The sequence below is a fragment of the Triticum aestivum genome, chromosome 5A (assembly GCF_018294505.1).
Source record: "Triticum aestivum cultivar Chinese Spring chromosome 5A, IWGSC CS RefSeq v2.1, whole genome shotgun sequence".
NCBI classification, from domain to species: domain Eukaryota; kingdom Viridiplantae; phylum Streptophyta; class Magnoliopsida; order Poales; family Poaceae; genus Triticum; species Triticum aestivum.
Genome location: NC_057806.1, coordinates 470367850 through 470387144, shown reverse-complemented (window position 1 = coordinate 470387144; position 19295 = coordinate 470367850). Strand labels below are relative to the sequence as shown.

Genomic DNA, 19295 nt, shown 5'->3' with positions numbered 1-19295 from the left:
GGAGGGACCTTGGTAGCTGGAGTCTCATGCAAGACAATTGTTACAAATATAAGGGTGCACACAATGTCTTTGCTCTTCAGACGATTATCTATTCAAACTAAAAATATGAAAATAAAAGGTATGGTAACTTCCATCTCGATAAGGAATTACCTGATCTGCAAAGTGTGCACATATTTGATTGTTTTTCATGCATATCTTTTGTCGCATCACATCATCCAAGATTTGAGGCAGTAGATGATTAAGTCGAGCGTGCAAAGATTGTGTGGATGCCTACAAAATGGTAATTCAACAATTTGTTACATCTTTGACGTAAATTAGATTTCAGCCAACATACAGTTTCCTTATGCTCATCTCTACTCCTATAAAAATACGAGTTGGTGATGATGGTGTGCCTGCCTTGCTTTAATTTCAACCATCGGATCTGCATCCAACGCACTGTAACCAATCTGTGGTACATTTTGCAAAAAAACACCCGCTGCATCACACATTTGCAGATAAGCCCCCTCAGTCCATCTTTCCTGTTCGAGTCTCTGCCCCACCCCCACCAGGTAAAAAAAAACAACTATCGACCTTATCCATCTCCTCTCCAGAACGGGAGGCACCGTACGAACCGCCGCCGGCAGCGCTGGAATCGATCCGGCGATGTGGCAGCTGCCGGTGCCGTTCAACCCCTGCCCCCCTCCCCACCCCTCTCCCCGCCTTATGCCTTCTACCAGCCCCACCTCTCACCGCCGCGACGACCCCATCCTCCTTGCCGTCTCCTCCGTGGTTCTGCCCCCTTCCCCGTGCGATGCCAACCTCGGCAAGCAGGCCGCCGTCGCCGTCCGCCTAACGACGCCTGTACTGCCTCCTCCTCTGCTGCTGCAGGCTTAGCGTAGATCATCACTGCCACCTCTGTCCCCCTTGCCGTCCCCTCCGCCGTCTCACCCGTCTCCTTCGCCGTTGGTCCGCCGCCGACGGATCTTCTGCCTCTTCCTCTGTGGTAGTGTTCCCACGGACCTCCGCCCACCATCGCCACCACCTCCCCCTCCTCGATGTCTCATCCGCCCCCTTCACCCTCTCCTCCAACGCTGACTGCCCCAAGTACGCCGCCGGCTACGAGCTGCTCATTCACAGCGGCGGCGGCGCCGCCACATACTACTCCTTGCCCTTCCCCACCGGCGCGCTATTCTTGGCTACTGTCACCCTGTCCACCCATGCCGCCTCCCAAATTCAAATTTTCTGCCAAACCCGCGCGCCCAGGCGGAACTGTCTAGAAACCATCCTTGCAGGCCCATATATATATATATATATATATATATATATATATATATATATATATATATATATATATATATATATATATCAAATTTTCTAGCACTCTGAGTTCAAATCCGCGCGCCAATGTGGAGCTGTCTAGAAACTACTATTGAAGACCAATATAAAGCAAATGGGACTCTCGCTGCTGCACCCAAAGAAGCCAAACGCTGGTCACGACATTCTTCAGATTGAACGGATTGTGAGGACTTCGTCTTCTGTTCTACTTCGTGAAGGACCAAGGTATGGGTGGATCTTCTTACTTGTGCAATTGTAGATGTGCAATGACAGAAATGACTGATCTGATTAGGAGATCAAGCACCAGTACTAGAGGAATGGTTTACTATGCTTAGATTGCTATGCTAGCCCACTTCTATTCTAATATGATTTTTACACAATAAATGCTAGCACTGATAATTAGCGAATATAATAGCAGTTTGATTTTTTATTCATCTATTGGCATAGATTCCTGGACCAGGATAGCCACATCCTTGTCAATTGATGTTATACTTTTGTAGTACCACATTATACTTGTATTGCGATATTGCTTACAATTGAAATCTTGAAGTATAGTTGCTTAAGTTAACCAAATAGTAAATATGCATTGGTACTAAATATGCACATAAATACTCAGTGGCAGCTCCAACTACAATTGGAATTTTTTTTCTCACCGAATCACTGATTGTTAAAATGACGATCCACATGGCAGGTCCAAAAGATACTCATCAAGCTCAGAAATTAGAAGTCTCCAGGAGAAACCCTTGGATTTAGGTGTGAAACTGAATAATCACAAGGTCAGGACATACTGGGTGAGTTAGGCTGAATATTCAGTATGTGTGAGTGCATCATGCTTCATACTCCCACTGTTGACTGGAAGTTGTGAAGCCTATTATTAGACATGCTTGGAAACTATTGTGATAGGTTCTATGGAAATGTTGTGAAAAATTCATACTTGATCACTTCTGTATACTACTATGTTCTGATTTGTAGTTTTTGGCTACCATACATGTGCATATCATTTGTTTTATTCATATTGTTACTTGATGATGATGAAATTTATCATATGTGCAATTTCAGATCTAAATATAAATTGCTCTAAATTTATCATACATGTCGTTGGCTTAAAATAAAATATCATGTTGTCTTTTGGCAAAGAATAGTATTCTTGTTAGATTACATATAACATTCCTATTGGCTTTTGTGTTTTGAGCTTTTAATTCATTTGGCTAACCTCATACTCTTCTGATTTGGGGAGAAATAATCAGGTCTTGCGCCCAAATGTTACAATCCTCGTGCCAACAAAGCAATAAAGGAAAACAAAAAGGTTGCTATCTTGTCCCTTATCGCTTGGCGGAACAATCTTTTTGCATATATTTGTATAATCTGACTATTGGTTCAACTTTAAATAACACAGTGGTCGATGACAATAATAAGTCCCACAGAACTGGGCCCAATGGCATGCCACCGACTCAGACGGGTCTATTTATACGCGAGCCGACATGTGTGACGCATTTGAGTTACTCGTCTTCTTCGGATGATGAAGTGACAAACCAATCAGCTGTGATTTTTCCTACTAATAATGGTATGCTGACATCAATTGAGTACTTGGAGCGAGGAGAAAGTTCCAAAGGTAAGTCTATAAGGCGAAAGTGTGTGCTTATGTAATTTTGTTTACCCACTTAATTAATTCATCGTAAAATACTATAGGGTAAAAGCGTGCACGCGAAGCACTAAGATATGCTAGCCGTACCCTTGAACAAATCCAAGCAAGGCGAGAACGTGTGAGAGCACGTCGGCAAAATTTAACACCAAATGAGAAGGAAAGGATTAATGCACAGAGAAGAAAGAAAAGACAACGCATAACACTTGATGAGAGGAATGCAAGCCAGCGAGCACGTAGGCAAAGTTTGACGCTAGATGAGAGGCAAGAAAGAAATGCACGCCAGCGAGCACGTAGGAAAAGCCTACCACCCGAAGAGCGGCAAGCACTCCTAGCTCAGCGTAAAGCAAGCTACGCAGCTAAACGAGATACCCTCTATAAGGATTCTGTCGCAATGCAGTACCCTAAAGGTTCGTTGGTGGGACATCTATCATCAAGCTCTTATGTCTTTAGCTGCCCAAGTACGCTGGCGCAAACTTCTGCTACGGTTCAAGGTAATTCTCACATACACATTCGTTTATCTCACCAATTTTTTCAAAGGTTGAGCCGGTATTTTACACTATCATTGAAATAACAGGTAATCTTGAAAGCATACCTGAAGCGGTGGAAGAGGATCACATAGTTTTCACTAACACAGGTATGCTTATGGTGTGGATGCCTTCTTTTCATTACTGATTATATTATAATTTTTTCAAAGGTTTAGCCGGTATTTTACACTATCATTGAAATAACAGGTAATCTTGAAAGCATACCTGAAGCGGTGGAAGAGGATCACAGAGTTTTCACTAACACAGGTATGCTTATGGTGTGGATGCCTTCTTTTCATTACTGATTATATTATAACACACATTCAGAACCATCCTTATAACTTAGAATGGACAATTCATTATTGGCTCCCAATGGCTTCATATGTCTAGGTTCCCCAACAGAAAGCTTTGTTGCGGACGATAATGAGTTTGAAGAAGAAGATGATGAGTACTTCCATTGTCATGGATGCCTTACTTCCCTACATGTATTGCACAAAAACTGCAAGACCTATATAACACTATTCATCTCATGTATATGTAGGCGATGATGAAGACTGTGATGACATGATGGATGCATTTACAGCGGTTCCTGATCCATATGATCGTGTCTACGAGAATATACCTGTAAGTACTCACACGCTGGCACCTAAACCTGATTGCAAGCATTATGGTGCAAAGAGGTTCCAGTATGAGACAAATGGATTTTGTTGCCAGTCTGGAAAAGTTAAGTTGGCACACTTAGAACCACCCTTGGAACTTAAAATGCTATACACAAGTTCAGATCCCAATGCCGTGCATTTTAGGGATAACATTTGATACTTCAATGGACACTTTTCATTCACTACCCTTGGAGTCAGTCTGGACAACAGATACACAAACATGAAGTCAGGAGTCTATACGTTTCGAGCTCACGGTCAGATTTACCACAACATCTTCTCATTTGGTCCAACTCAAGATGGGCCAAAGCATTTGGAACTCTACTTCTATGATGACGATCCCGGTTTACAACATAGGTTTCGGCGCTCCCCGAACCTAGACCGAGATGTCATTCGAAGGCTTGTTGACATCCTGAAGGATAATCCTTATTCTGAAACGTTCAGGAATCTAGGTGGAGTCGATGACCTTGAGGAATACCGTATTGAACTGAACACCGACATGAGGTTGTACCAACGGAGGTATAATGTGCCTATATCATCGGAGGTTGCAGCTATTTGGGTTGAGGGTAGTGAACTCTGTAAGTACTTTGAGCGTAGCATAGTATTGTTCGGCAACGACAACAAGAGATATAGCATCCAACCATATTATGGATGTTATGATCCGTTGTCTTACCCTTTATTCTTCCCAAGAGGGGAGATTGGTTGGCATCCTGAAATCCCAAAGAATGGTGTCAGCTTGAATGAGATGCTTCAGTCCCGTCGCAGTGGTCGACAGAGTCTAGGTAATTCATATAACGAAAATAACATGTGTTAATGTTGTTTATCCTCATTGTACTTACTTTTCCTGATTCCCAATATTGTCCTTTTGTTATCTCTCATTTATAGGTTCATATACAAATAGTCGATTATGCGTCTCCGTTAGAGACTACTATTGCTACAAGTTTCAAATGCGTCGTGGTGTATTTAACACAATGCTATACGGTAAACGACTATTCCAACAATATGTGGTTGATATGTACATCAAGGTTGAAAGCTCAAGATTGGACTATATAAAATGTAGCGACCCGACCCGAATGTATCAAGTCTCTGTGCTTACGTGTCATCCCTGGATCGGTATGCTGACACACACAGTACTCGAGGATTTATAACAGAGGTAAATCACATGTATAGGTAACGTAAAATACTATTACCTCAATCCAAAATAGCGGAAGTAACAAGGTTGTGGATTCCCATCAACACCAACGGCAAAGTCGAGTGTAGAAATCGTAACCCTAACGTATCACTTACTCGTCGTAAAATACTCCTGCAACATGAGACGTTGCAGCCACAAAGGGTCAATACATTGAATGTACTTGCAAATTCACACCAGAGGATAATGATGAATAAAGGCTATCACTACATGCATTTAAGGTTGGTGGAAAAGCTCTATGGTTATAAGGTTTTTGCGAAAAGCCAATTTTTCCCTACTGCAAAGGAATAAATTTTTATTTAACTATCATGGTGGTTGTAGAACATTGAGAATGGTTGACAGCATTCTCAATCCCAATTAAATATCCTCATTAAACCCAACAAACTTAATTTAAGGTAACATGATGAGATTCACATGATAATCCAGGTACTAGATACTCAAGATGTCCATAATCGGGGACACGGCTAATCATGATTAGTTTATATACATTCTGCAGAGGTTTGCGCACTTTTCCCCACAAGACTCGATCGCCTCCGTTTGGTTTCTCGCACTACATGGTGTTTGAGAAGACGGATGACCGAGACATAGTCTTTCAGAAGCGCTAGCACCTTACGATCGGGTAGACCGTACCACCTACATCCCCTACATCTGCTAGTCTACCACTGTAAGAGTTTGCACGACTTAGTCAACTATGCTAGAGCCCATAATAGCTTGTGGCTGCACACGGAAGTTTCTAGCATGAATAATCTTATGATCCCTTTGAGCCTGGGTGGCGAACCATAGGATGATCACACGGTAACCCCAGGATCTCCTAGGACAACACTGGTATATCCCCAGGTGTCCGGGCAAGTCCACTGGTATATCCCCAGGGTGCCCCAACCAATCCACCCAGATGTGTATTATAGTAGCCACCTTAAGTTAAACCTTAGTTAACAATAATCTCTCACATCTTTCATGAATTCTCTCAAACCAATCCACGTCTACGTGCATAGCATAGTGATATAAGCATAATGTAGAAGTAACTCCCAGGGGTTTGATAATAAAATGGCAATAGGTTCTACCTGATCATTTACTTCCCAATACCCACATGTTAATGACATCCTAATCACGCAATGTTTGAGGATTGGAACTAATGCATAAAAACTGGGTATGAAAGGGGATATGATCAAAGTGTGAACTTGCCTGCAATGTTGATGAAGATGATTCGCACTCAAAACTCTTGATAGCTCTACTCGTCACACTCCGGTCAATCTATTGTAAGCAAACAATAGTAACCACACATAAGCAATCACTCAAAAGATTGGAAAGAACGAAGAAGTCGATTCGGAAAATATCAAAACCAAGCAAATAGCTCTTGCAACATAAAACAATTTCTAACAGTACCAAAATTATGTGAATTTGGCCTTATTAGAAAGTTTAGGTCAAGAGCTTTAATTTGCAAAAAGAATCAACTCAAACGGAGTTACGGATAAAAAGATATGATCAAAAGAAGTTTGAATACAAATCAGTTCTAATTCAAATTTTAAACTTTTCAAAAACATGTTTAAGTTGTTTTACTGGATAGAGGAGATCGTAACGAAGACGTGGGCGTTGGTTTCGTTGGATTTGGACTAACGAGTAAAAAGTAATGATCGTTTGAAGTTCAGGGACTAAACTGTAAATAAAGTATTCACATCTAGGTCCCTGGCCAAAATTACAGAAAAAGAAAAAGACTAAAAGGCGAACATTCGCTTATAAGGTCTAAACCGTGGACGTTCGCTGTTTAATAAAACCTAAAAAAACAGATTTAGTCTAGGGTTTTTTTTTAAAACACCGAACTTAAAATAAAACCGGATCGGACGGCAACAGCGACGGCGGCGGTTTCCGGCGAGGCGACGACGAGCGGCCACGGCGGCGTGCGGGCAAGGCGAGCGGCGCGAGCAGCAGCAATGCGCGGTGCGGCAGCGGGGAGCGGCGCACGGTGTAGCAGCAGCGGGCGGCGGCGCGGCGAGGCGCTGCGGCGGCGGTGACGAGCAGCAAACAGTGGCAGAGGCGGCGGATGCGGGGAGAGGAGAGAGAGGAAGGGGCGTCGGGGGCCCGCCTTTTAAAGGCACGAGGCCGAGGCCTTCCTTGGGTGAGGGGGCGTCCCGCGGCGTGGGGAAGCCGGACTCCGGTGAGTCCTGCTGAGGCACGCGAGGAGGAAGGCCGCGGCGCGCTGGCTGGGCTGGGCCGTGGCCTATTGGGCCGGCCCAGTTCGGCGGCGGAGGAGAGAAGAAGTTTTTTTTTAACATATTCTCAAACAAACAAAAATAAAAAGAACAAAACAAAATAAAAATATTATATAGGCATATAATATATCAAAATTTTCAGAAAAAGATTTTCTACGACATGAACATTTTTATAACTTCAAATAAAATCCACACAAATTCATATAAATCAAAGAGTGCTACTAGTCTATTAAAATCCAACAAAAATCATTTTAAAAATACCAAAATGATTTCAAATTAATTTTTCTCCAATTTTCTATTGTAGGGAATCATGTTACCCTAATTTCCATATATTTTATTTTTGGAGAAAAATAATTTGAATAAAAACTCAAATAACTCTAAATTGAAAATAAATTCAAAAAAACTTTGAATTTTAATTCTTTGAAACTCCCAACTCATATTTCATATAATTTGAAGAAGTCATTTTATCTTCTCTCATGAAAATCATTGAGTTGCATAAAGTTTCTGAATTGGAAAATATTTCCCAATGAAATTCAAATATTTTTCAAACACCCTTTTCATTTATTTAAATGGAAGAAGTCATGTCATCTTCTCTCTAGGGTTTTGTATTTGAAAAGAATTTGAATTCACGAAGATCAAAATGCAAAAGGGTGAAAGTTTGGGAAAGTCCTTTTATTCCCTCTCATTTAACTTTCAAAAAGTTTCGAATTTCACTCAATCAATCACACAACAATCAAACAATCAATCAATCAATCTATTTATTATAACATTCCAAAATTTAGAATTTTGGGATGTTATAACAAAAAAACACCAGAAACAAATATGTGCTGATCTATACCAAGGTGTTGTCGATAGCCTTCAAGCTGGGGAAAACCGTGCGGATGAAGTGGGTAAACGGACTATAGTTCCTTCATCATTTATTGGGGGAAGAAGAGATAGGAGACGAAGATACCTTGATGCCATGGCCTTGGTGCAAAAGTATGGGAAGCCAGATATTTTTTTAACCATGACTTGCAACCCTAATTGGGATGAAATAATTAGTGAGCTAGAGCCTGGACAAACCCCACAGGATCGTCCTGATCTTATTGTACGAGTATTTCGAGCAAAGTTGGAAGACCTCAAGATACAACTTTTTAAAAGGCACATTCTTGGTAAGGTAGCAGCATATGTGTATGTAGTTGAGTTCCAGAAAAGAGGTCTACGACATGCTCATTTCCTCCTAATCATGGAGGGGAGGTACAAGCTAACATGCCCAGAGCAATATGACTGTCTCATATCTTCTGAATTGCCAGACAAATCCAAGTATCCCGAGTTGTACAAAATGGTCGTGAAGCACATGATGCATGGTCCGTGTGGAGTCCTAAACCCCAAGAACGTGTGCATGCAGAAAGGTAGCTGCAAGAACTATTATCCACGACCATTTAATGTGTCAACCCTTCAGGGAAAGGACTCATATCCCATATATAGGAGGAGAGATGATGGACGCCGTGCAAAGGTACGTGGCCAAGAGTTAGACAATAGGTGGGTTGTTCCATATAATCCTTACCTACTAAGAAGGTATAATTGCCACATCAATGTCGAGGTTTGCTCAAGCATAAAAGCTGTAAAGTACCTCTTTAAATACATATATAAGGGGCATGATCGAGCATCTGTTTCTATCGATGAGGTGGATAGTGATAGGAACATTGATGAGATAAAGCAATACCGAGATTCCAGGTGGGTTACTCCACCAGAAGCATTATGGAGGATATATGGTTTTGACCTTGATATTTCCATCTGTTAGACAACTCCAACTCCACCTCCCTAATATGCACATGGTGTCGTTTCCAGCGGGTGCAAATCTGAATGATGTCCTCTCTCAAGAAGGAGCTTCCAAGACCATGCTGACTGGGTATTTTGAGGCAAACAAGAAATATGAGTTGGCTCGAGGAATTTTATATAAGGATTTCCCATCTTATTTTGTTTGGATGTCAGGTGGAAAGTATTGGAAAAGGAGGGATGAACGCACACAGATTGGGAGAATTGTGTTTGCACATCCAGCTGAAGGGGAGAGGTATTATCTTAGAGTGCTTCTAAACCATGTCACAGGTGCTACATCCTTCCAAGGCCTTAGAACAGTGAATGGTATTATTTACTCGACATTCCGTGAAGCTGCTGAAAGGAGGGGTCTTATCGAGTCAGATAATACTATCAACGAGTGTCTTGATGAGGCTAAGGTTTTTCATATGCTATCTTCCCTTCGGAGGCTATTTGCCACTATATTGGTCTTTTGTGAACCCAGCAATGTGTGTGGCCTATGGGACAGACACATGGAAGCTATGACAGAAGACTATCGACTAACACAAATGTGCCCCCATGCAGTTGAGCAGATGGCGTTATTAGATATAAAGAATATGCTTGAATCGATGGGTAAGGACATATCATCATTCCCTCTCCCAGAAATTGACAAGTCATATGATGCCTCAGATAATGAGGCTAGGGAGATCATAGAGGAGTCCACGATAGAGGTGGACCCAGAACACCTTGGCTTGTCATCTTTCCTAAACCCAAAACAGAGATATGCATATGATGAGATACTTGCGACCATCAATAGTGGCCAAGGAGGTGTGTTCTTTGTTGATGGACCCGGAGGCACGGGAAAGACTTATCTGTACAAAGCACTACTTGCAAAAGTACGTGCCGAGGGTAAAATAGCTGTTGCAACAGCGACATCAGGCGTTGCTGCATCCATCTTGCCTGGAGGGAGGACTGCACACTCAAGGTTTAAAATACCATTGAACACCGAAGACGGTGGGGTCTGCAGTTTGACCAAGCAAAGTGGGACAACTAAGCTTCTTATGAGGGCGTCCCTCATAATTTGGGACGAGGCCTCCATGACAAAGCGGCAGGCGGTCGAGGCCCTTGACAATAGCATGAGGGACATCATGGCTCGACCTGACCTGCCGTTTGGTGGAAAGACAATTGTGTTTGGGGGAGACTTCAAACAAGTGCTTCCTGTTGTTCGTAAGGGAACAAGGTCCCAAATAACTGACGCGACGCTGCGTAAGTCTTACCTTTGAGAGAATATGAGACAACTAAGACTTGTCCGTAATATGAGGGCTCAGAGCGATCCATGGTTTGCTGATTACCTTCTTCTTGTTGGGAATGGCACTGAAGATACCGTGGATGATGATTACATACGGCTTCCAGATGAGATTTGTGTACCATACACCAGCGACGCCACTGATATTGATAAGCTTATTGAAAGTGTTTTCCAGATGACCCTAGAAGAAAACCTCTTGGATCCAAATTACATAACGTCCCGAGCAATTTTGTCAACTCGGAATGAGTACGTTGACAAGATTAACATGAAAATGATTGAGAGGTTTCCTGGGGAGGAAATGATATACTACAGTTTTGATCACGCGGAGGATGATCCACACAACTACTACCCTGCAGAATTCTTGAATTCATTAACACCTAATGGGCTACCTCCCCATATCCTAAAGCTGAAAATTAATTGCCCTATTATATTGTTACGCAACATTGACCCAGCGAGTGGTTTGTGCAATGGGACGAGGTTGATTGTCCGAGGATTCATGAGGAATGCAATAGATGCTGAGATTGTGTTGGGCCAGCATGCTGGTAAGAGGGTGTTCCTTCCTCGAATTCCTCTTTGCCCATCAGACGATGAGATGTTTCCATTTAGGTTCAAGAGGAAGCAGTTTCCAGTTAGACTTAGCTTTGCTATGACCATTAACAAGGCACAAGGACAAACTATACCAAATGTTGGTGTATACCTCCCTGAACCAGTATTTTCACACGGGCAGCTCTATGTTGCTCTTTCTAGAGCTACATCTAGAAGTAATATGAAGATTCTTACTGTACCGGATAAAAAAAGGAAGGCCAGTCCAACTCCACTGCAAATATTACAAAGAACATAGTCTACAAAGAAGTTCTCAGCATGTAGTCCAAGGTATAAATCACTCAAGTACAATTTGGTTGCCGTAAAAATTATATCTATCTAACTAGGGTCATGTGGAGGATTTACGGAAAGACAACTTAGATACTTGCTTTAGTGTTCATGATTTTTTTGTAACAACAATTATATGTGTGTTTGAATTGTTTTTAGTAGTTTCCTTTGTTACTCCCTTTGTTAAAAATAATAATAATTCAAACAAGGCGGCGTATCAAGTGCATCCGGGGTGGGTCGTGCATCCCTGTATCCATCGCCTCCTCAGCCGGCCGATCACCATCTCACGCACCGGATCAAAAGCAATAGAAAACTGCAAAAACACGCCCGCACCAGCTCTAGGTTATGTGTGCTAATTTGCTAATAACCCCTTGGGGGAGTCAGCTCTCCTAATCCCCTTCTCCCCGTCTCCCTTCAAGCCCTAATCAAGACCGCAACATGCATCGCAACGACAACCACGCCCGCGATGGCATGCATCTACAAGGACACTTGCCACGACGGAATTCATCTGCCGAGATGATCTCCACAACGGACCGCCCCAACAGAATGTATCCCTGAACTCCCCTGAGCATGGTGGACACATCCTCGACGCGTGATACGCTGCAGCCGATCATCACGGCTTCTCCTGTTATTATGGGTGTTTTTTTAGAATCTGTTGTTATGGATGTTGAACATGCATCAACAGTGATGGATGGATCTTGCGTGGCCCTGTTTCTCCATAATTCAACTGGTGACCCAGAGTATGCCTCCCCATCTAGCCATCAGGACGCACATCTGACTTGCCTAAAAATGCTACTGTTGCAGAATACGAACTGAACTGCAGTACTGTGCATGGAGCTTCAGGTAACACATCAAAAAACTAATATTTGTGTATGTTGTACATGCGTACTTGTTGTATCGACGACTAATCATGTAGATGAATGTGCAGCTAGAGTATCTGGCAAAAGCTTGCTAACTCAAATGAATGAGGGAGAATTTGCTACACCAAAAATGAAAGCCAATATTTCTATCTTCATTAGTTTAATAGATTTTTTTTAACCATGTTGCTTTTCAGTTCAGAGAGTTATGCCTGCTGATGATTATTATGATTCATTATTTATTTTCCAGTGCCCATCTTTTACGCCTAGATGCGCCTTTGGATGAAATGGTTCCGACTTCATTTGTGAAGCACACTAGACAAGCAGAGTACGAGGCTTTTATTGTGCAACATTCCAACAGAAATTGACATACACCCACCAATTGATGTTCGTACAGTGGAGAGATTGAAAAAAATAAAGACAGGAAAGGAAACAAATGGGGAGGAACAGAAAAAGAAGAAGGAAGCCAAGGTAAAGGTGGCACGCATGCACAAGAAGTGCAAACAAATAGTATTTCATGATAGTCGCAATTGTCCTAGCAAAAAGTTAAAAGCAAAGAGTCCGAGATTGTAATAGGTGGAATTTTGTGTTTTGTCGAACTGTCTTCCTCTTATTTTCCCTGACTTGTGTGTATTGAATGGAGTGTAGCAAGCAGCAATAGCACCATGTTACATTATGTTCACATAAACCTGAAGCATGCTCTGTTTTTCTCATATAAATGATAAACAACTATCACACAGGAGTAATACAAGCACAAGAAACTTTGTCACGCATGGAACAGCTCAGTTTCCAAACCCACATCAACCTCGACAATAGCATTCACCAAAAGAAATTAAACAATGATTCTGTTCAGAATTTTGCAGTCACCAACACCTTTACATTCACTTCTTGTTTCTAAGATTCCAGGTTTGGAAGCTCGCGGCAACAACAACATGTTCTTGTTTGTAAATATGTGAATGAAAAGTAGGAATGCAGAGTCACAACTCACAAAGAATGCAGAAGCAACAGCTGATATTATGCACTGGTTAAGCTGTATTACATCATGTACAACACAACACCTCAAACTACCAGGAACTAGGCAATAATAATTTTGTTTATTTCTGAATTTTTCATTTACAACAAGCTACACATTCACTTGTCTGAACTCACAAGCTTACAATCTGTAAGTACTAAGATACATTCACATTCTGAGTTCTGATCAATACTCACCAACGATGTGCAAGTACAGTTTACAGTCTATACTCTGAAACAACACACACACTGAATAAAGAACAATTGCAATGGATAAGGTCACAAGCTACAATCTGCAGGGGTTTCTGGGTTGTGCTCGCTGCCCACGACAGTCTTTTGTAGCAGGCGGACGTCATCAGGCCAAGGAGCAACCGTGGATGCGAGGGAGCAGTAGATGGTGTGCAGGTTGTGGCCGGCGGCGGACTCGGCGTCGGGAACCGGCAAGAAGGTAGGCAGGCGCGGAGGTAGGACAAACGTGGTGGATGTCCATCTCGCCGCAGCCGTCGAAAGGAGCCATGGAGCCGTCTGAGGCGGTCGACCACGGAGGCTGGTCAAGCGCGGCCACCGTTGAAAAGATCACCGGGCCGTGGAGCCGTTTGAGGCAGGAGAACGCGGAGGTCGGCTAGCTGAGCGCGGCCGCCGTCGAAGGATTCGTCATGGCCGCCGCCATGGAGCGATCGGAGAGGATCCAGATTGAGAAACTGATATTTTGACAAAGGTCTGCTTGGTTAAGGGGGTCATTAGCAAATTAGCAACAGCGGCTGCGGGCGTCTTTTTGTAAATCCGTGTTGCTTTTGATCCCATGTGTACGATCTTTATCGGCTGGCCAGTAGCCACGGGATACAGGGATGCACGACCCACCCCGGATGCACATGATACGACGCCTTCAAACAATGCCGACAGCAGGTTGCTTTGTCATCAACGCATTTCATTTGGTTGGTAGCTCCACATCCAATTTTCAGGGCACACCCTGAATATTTGTTTCCTTTCTGTCTGTTATTGGCATTTTGTTTTTCTTCGCAGAAACCTGGTTGATGTAAGAAAGTTACAAGTAGTCCAATACTAATATTTTTGTATCTACATGCATGTGCACTCACCCCTTCTAAATACATATGATTCAAAAGCATCTTTTACTTAACAATTTGTTTCTTTGCTTCTGTACAAAATGTACAAGTGTTGTTCAATGTTTTTTCCTTTGCCTAAATATACTACAGAGTACATACCCTCTACAAGCTCCTTGTTTTTTCGTTTCTCAAAATATACTACAGACCATTATATATATGCAGTACTGATTACCTGATTTCCTTTTAGGTGAGAAGATGGATGAAGCCAGAGCTCGAGGGCCAACATTGTTAGCATAGATGGTTTTGAGCAAACGACTAAAAGAAGGTCCTGGGGATCCAAACAATGTAGTTTTGTGTGTTTGTCAGTTCCTAACATCTTGAGCAACCTTGCAGAAAGGAGCTCTTTGAGGACTGTTGTGACATAGATCCAGCAAGCTGGTGATGGTGGTGCAGGAAGTGTATGGGCGTCGACATGGCTGGAACCCCATGGTCATGAGACTAGCGATGTAGTCGTCGTCGTCCTTTTTGTGCTCTCCTGTGTTGGTCTATTTTGGGATTCTGTGTACAATATCTTTTTTTTTCTGTATGAGAGTTAACTGCAGTTTGTCAGGTTACTGGTTGACGATGCTCTTGTTCATGTTACCAAGGATGATGTAGGGAGTAGTTGTTTACGCGTGTTGGGTTTGGGTGGCTAATGCTCAGCCCGTATGGTGTGTGTATGTGCGTGTGTGTATTGGGTTTGGGTGGCTAATGCCCAGCCCGTATGGTGTGTGTAATACTGAAAAATTCTATATTGTTTGCATTTACTATTCATTTGGATGTATGTAAGCTCGGGAACATAATTGAATATTTGGAAAAGCATATTGATAACATACATGGGATGACCCGACATACGTCAATCTGAACACATGCATAGTTATTCCGTGCAACGCACGGGCATCTTACTAGTCTTCATAAAGTCTGGACCACATTGTTTCCTTCTTGGCAAGATTCTGCTCCCAAGCTTCCCATTTTTTCAGTTCCCACCCATCCCGCTGCTTTGGTCTGCGCACGATGCCAACCTTACTGAATACTTCTAAACGTACAAGTGACTTCACACAGTTGTGAGATTGCAAGTTGTGCCTGCAGGGACTGAAATCTAACAGCTTCACCATCTTACTTGAATCAATCTCGAAGTTCTCACCAAGCAACCCGTACGAACATACATTATTGTGGCCACGTTGTGTGAGGATTCTATCCCTGTGAACAAAACGTGGACCCAGAATGTAATCTGGTGGGTACTTAATGTTGTACTTCTCCACCTTTGCTCTACCATGTTGTCAAGTGCCCAGATCTGCAGCTCACCGACAAGAGTTCTGGCATCATAACGACTAGTTTGAGCAGTCACTATACATATTTTCCCATCTATATCTCTGATCAAGAACTTACGAGAACCATAGTAATCATGATCTTCGCGTGCTGCTGGCAGTTGTATCATTGCAAAACTTTCTTCCAATAGATCAAAGGACAAAACTGAATGCTGCCAGTTAGCTGACATGTCTTCAGTTAACCAATACATTTTGCCATCAACATTGACAACTCCAGAGTTTCTCACACTGATCAAGCTAAGAGCTTTTGGAGTTTGGATATCTTTCCATTTCTCATCGCCGAGTGTGTAAACTTGGATGATGTTGAACCTGTCTTTATTGTGGGGGCGACCATTAACGCAATCACCGAGGAAGTGTGTAATCTTGTATTCTTTTGTCACGGGATGAAATCCAAAGCTGTAGAAACAGATCACCTTTCACATTCTTCGCAGGTTTCTGAAGATGTAGACATTCACCAGTTGCAAGGTTAGCTATCTTAATCATTGATGTCTTTGTGTATAAGCCAAGAAGGCCATTGCATGAACCGAAAAGGAAATCATCAGGCCCAATCACTGGCACTGCATATCTCGATGGCGCCCAGGCTTCATCAATTAGGACAGCATCACTAGGGTAGGGCTCGCCTGAAACCAAACCTCGCGGGAAGAACAGAAGGGCATAATTTGGCGCACACTGGAGGTGCAATGCAACAAACTGTGGATCCCGGATGATGTTGTGCCAGTGCTTGCAGACTCCGACGCACGTCAACAGAGTGCTCACTGGAAGCCCCAAAAATATCCGCTCAATGATGTCTACCGGGAGGCGGTTTATGATGCATTCCTCATTTATTTGCTTCTTTGATTTGGTTTCTTCAGTAACCATAGTGAGTAGCCAATGCTGAAGCAGCTGAACTACCAGACCCTTCTGCAAACAGCCAAACACACATTTTCAATTAATGATAGCTAGATAGATCTGACTTTGAAATAATTTTATGGGCGAAGAAAGAATGTGAAATTTATGCATTCATATCTCGCTTTCAAGGTTATTCACCAACCAATGTGCCAAGGAAGATACTGATAGCATCTCAAAATCTCTGCTCCGAAATTTTCACTAAAAATACTCGCTTCGCCAGGCTAAGAAAAGGTCAACAATCTCCAGTTACCCAAAGTGAACCCACGGTCAACAAAATATATTTTCTCTCATGTACCAAAAGTGCAGATTACTGTCGAACACTCGTGCGCGCCGTCCCACCAGCGCCTCAATCCCTCAACTACAGCCAGTAACTACAAACCCTAGACGCCATTACAGCAAGTAGTCAGCACCTCGACCACGGCAAGTAACTACAAACCCTAGCCGCCGTTACAGATGGAGGAGCGCGGACAAGAAGGAAATCGGGGGAGAATGCATTCCGCGAGCAAAAGGGGGCATCGAGGGCTCACGACCACGATTCAGAATTTCAGATCAGACGAGCTCCGCGGTCGCCGCCATGGGATTGGGATGGGAGGGCTCTCCGCTTGACGGTGAAATGATTTCCCGCCGCTCCCCCCTCGTCGGCTCCTCGACCCCTTCCGGCGGCTCCGGGGTATCGCCCAAGAGGAACAAGTTATATTTTTTCTAGCGTGGCCGAAGAGAGGAACGAGTGTTTTATGCTGCGCAGGCCAGGTTCGGCCCAATTAGCCCAACACTGTCCATTCTCCACTGGACTCATAACTTTTTTTTCAAAAAAAAAAAACTTTGGTGGATCTAAAAATTCGAGGCTGTCATGTTTTCTGGACGAAAACTTTGCCATTTTCCATTGATATATCATGGGTAGAATTTGTGCAATTCACTACACGAGTGAACAGAAAAGCTTATTGTACAAAATACTTATTTTTTTGCGGGGGCACAAAATCCTTATCCAAAACATTAAGGCCAGCGCTAGGCGCCGGTGCGCCGGCCCAAATTTGGGCCGGTCGCGCCCTAGCCATCCGATCCAATTCATCTAGGCCATCAGTTCCTTATCCAAAAAGCTGCTTCATCCCTTCCCCCCTCGTGTGTCTCTCCTCTGTGTTGTCTTCCTCACCTCGCCACGCAGCTCCACCCCGTTCCCAGACAGCCGTTGCCTCCGCCCCCGCCGGCTTGCCTCGCCGTCGACACGCGCCGCCGTCACCGGTCGCCTTTTTTACCCGCTCTGCTGCACGCCGGCAGCACCTCCCCTACACTTCTCCCTCGCCCTTTGTGGTCATGGGTTGCCGTCGTTGGCCGCGGCAGCTCTGCTCGCCGGCAATAGTACGACGCTTCCTCGTCCCTCGCTGGTTCCAGCAAAACAAGTAAGTGGTTGGAACATTGTGCCCCTACCGGTGCCGCCCCAGCATGGATGGAACGATGGAGACGACGAAGTAACTCGCAAAAATCACAATATGTGGTTCCAGCAAAAAATTGTGCTGGTTGTAGCATCTCATGTCGCTGGTTGAAGCTCGCCGTGCACCATTAGTAGCCTCGATCTTCTCTGGTTCCAGCAAAAATGGACTATGTTTGTAACAAATGGTGTTGCCGATTGCAGCTCCGCATCACGGTGGTCGTAGCATTTCGCCGCATGTAGCAGCTCCGCCGTTGCCTGACGCAACCCCGTCACTTTCTTTGGTTCCAGCAAAAATGGTCAACGGTTGTAACAAATGTTGTTGCAGGTTGCAGCTCCGCAGTACGTCGGTCGTACGTCGTCGCCTGACACAACCCCGCCGCTTTCTCTGGTTCCAGCAAACAAAGTCGCCGGATGTAGCTTTTTGAGCTGCTGGTTGCAGCTCGATTGCACGCAGTAGCAGCTTCCCAGCATCTCTCATGGTGGTTCGAGCAAAAAATAAATTGGTTGTAGCATCTGTGGGGCTGGTCCCAGCATGCGTCCCCTACGGTCCGCAAACATTGGTTGGCTTTCGTCTACGGCGACACCTCGGCCGCCTGGTTGCAACATAGAGGGCCACCCATCTCTTGTCCAGTGGCGGAGCTACAGCAAGGCGAATGGGCCGTGGCCCGCCCAGCCCATGCGATTTTTCTGTAGTCTATACTTACTTTTGGGCCATGAAACACTATCCTAATAGTTCTTTTCTACAGCCGGCCCGCCCATTTTTCTGGGCCAAGCTCCGCCACTGCTCTTGTCCCATGGCTGGAGAGGGGAAAAAGCCGAGGAGGAAGTGTGGGGGTGGCCGCCAGTTCGCTGGAGTAGGACAAATAGATGACGGCCTCGGTTTCACGCCCGGTGGTGCAGGGCGGTGGCCGGAGACCGATGCTCTCACAACAACTTCCGCTCGCGGGATGGAGGGGATGGGTTATGGTCGTGAGCGGGAGATGCAGTTTGCATCGCGACGGGATCTGAAGAAAAGAGACGAGTGGAAGACAACACACAAGGGCTGTAGGATTGCCTTCGATCCAACGAAGCGCGCGCGTCCGGCGCAACGCTTCGACCGGCGCACCGGCAGCAAACGTTTCCCAAACATTAATGTATGCATCAAGGGCGCTCGCTCGCGCGTGCCACGTAGGATCGAACCCGACAAAAATGG

At 44.1% G+C, this 19295-nt stretch overlaps 1 protein-coding gene and 1 pseudogene across 6 annotated transcripts; one reads left to right on the top strand and one right to left on the bottom strand.

Annotated features, from left to right (window-relative positions):
• Positions 1-1350: 1350 nt before the first annotated feature.
• Positions 1351-15293, top strand: LOC123104090 (uncharacterized). Of its 6 annotated transcripts, XR_006450122.1 has the most exons (11): positions 1351-1539; positions 2006-2105; positions 2562-2620; positions 2711-2926; positions 3004-3450; positions 3534-3593; positions 3691-3750; positions 3874-3931; positions 4025-4107; positions 14667-14744; positions 14813-15293. XR_006450122.1 is itself a non-coding variant. In XM_044525816.1 (9 exons), the coding sequence occupies exons 5-9, from the start codon at positions 3351-3353 to the stop codon at positions 14709-14711; spliced, it is 348 nt and encodes a 115-aa protein (XP_044381751.1). In that variant the 5' UTR covers positions 1351-1539; positions 2006-2105; positions 2562-2620; positions 2711-2926; positions 3004-3350; the 3' UTR covers positions 14712-15293. The 6 variants fall into 6 exon arrangements, 3 of the variants coding, with proteins under 3 accessions (XP_044381751.1, XP_044381750.1, XP_044381749.1); XR_006450123.1 differs by having other exon boundaries at positions 3357-3450; positions 3874-4107; XR_006450121.1 differs by having other exon boundaries at positions 3874-4107.
• Positions 15239-17359, bottom strand: LOC123104089 (putative F-box protein At3g23960; annotated as a pseudogene).
• Positions 17360-19295: the final 1936 nt, after the last annotated feature.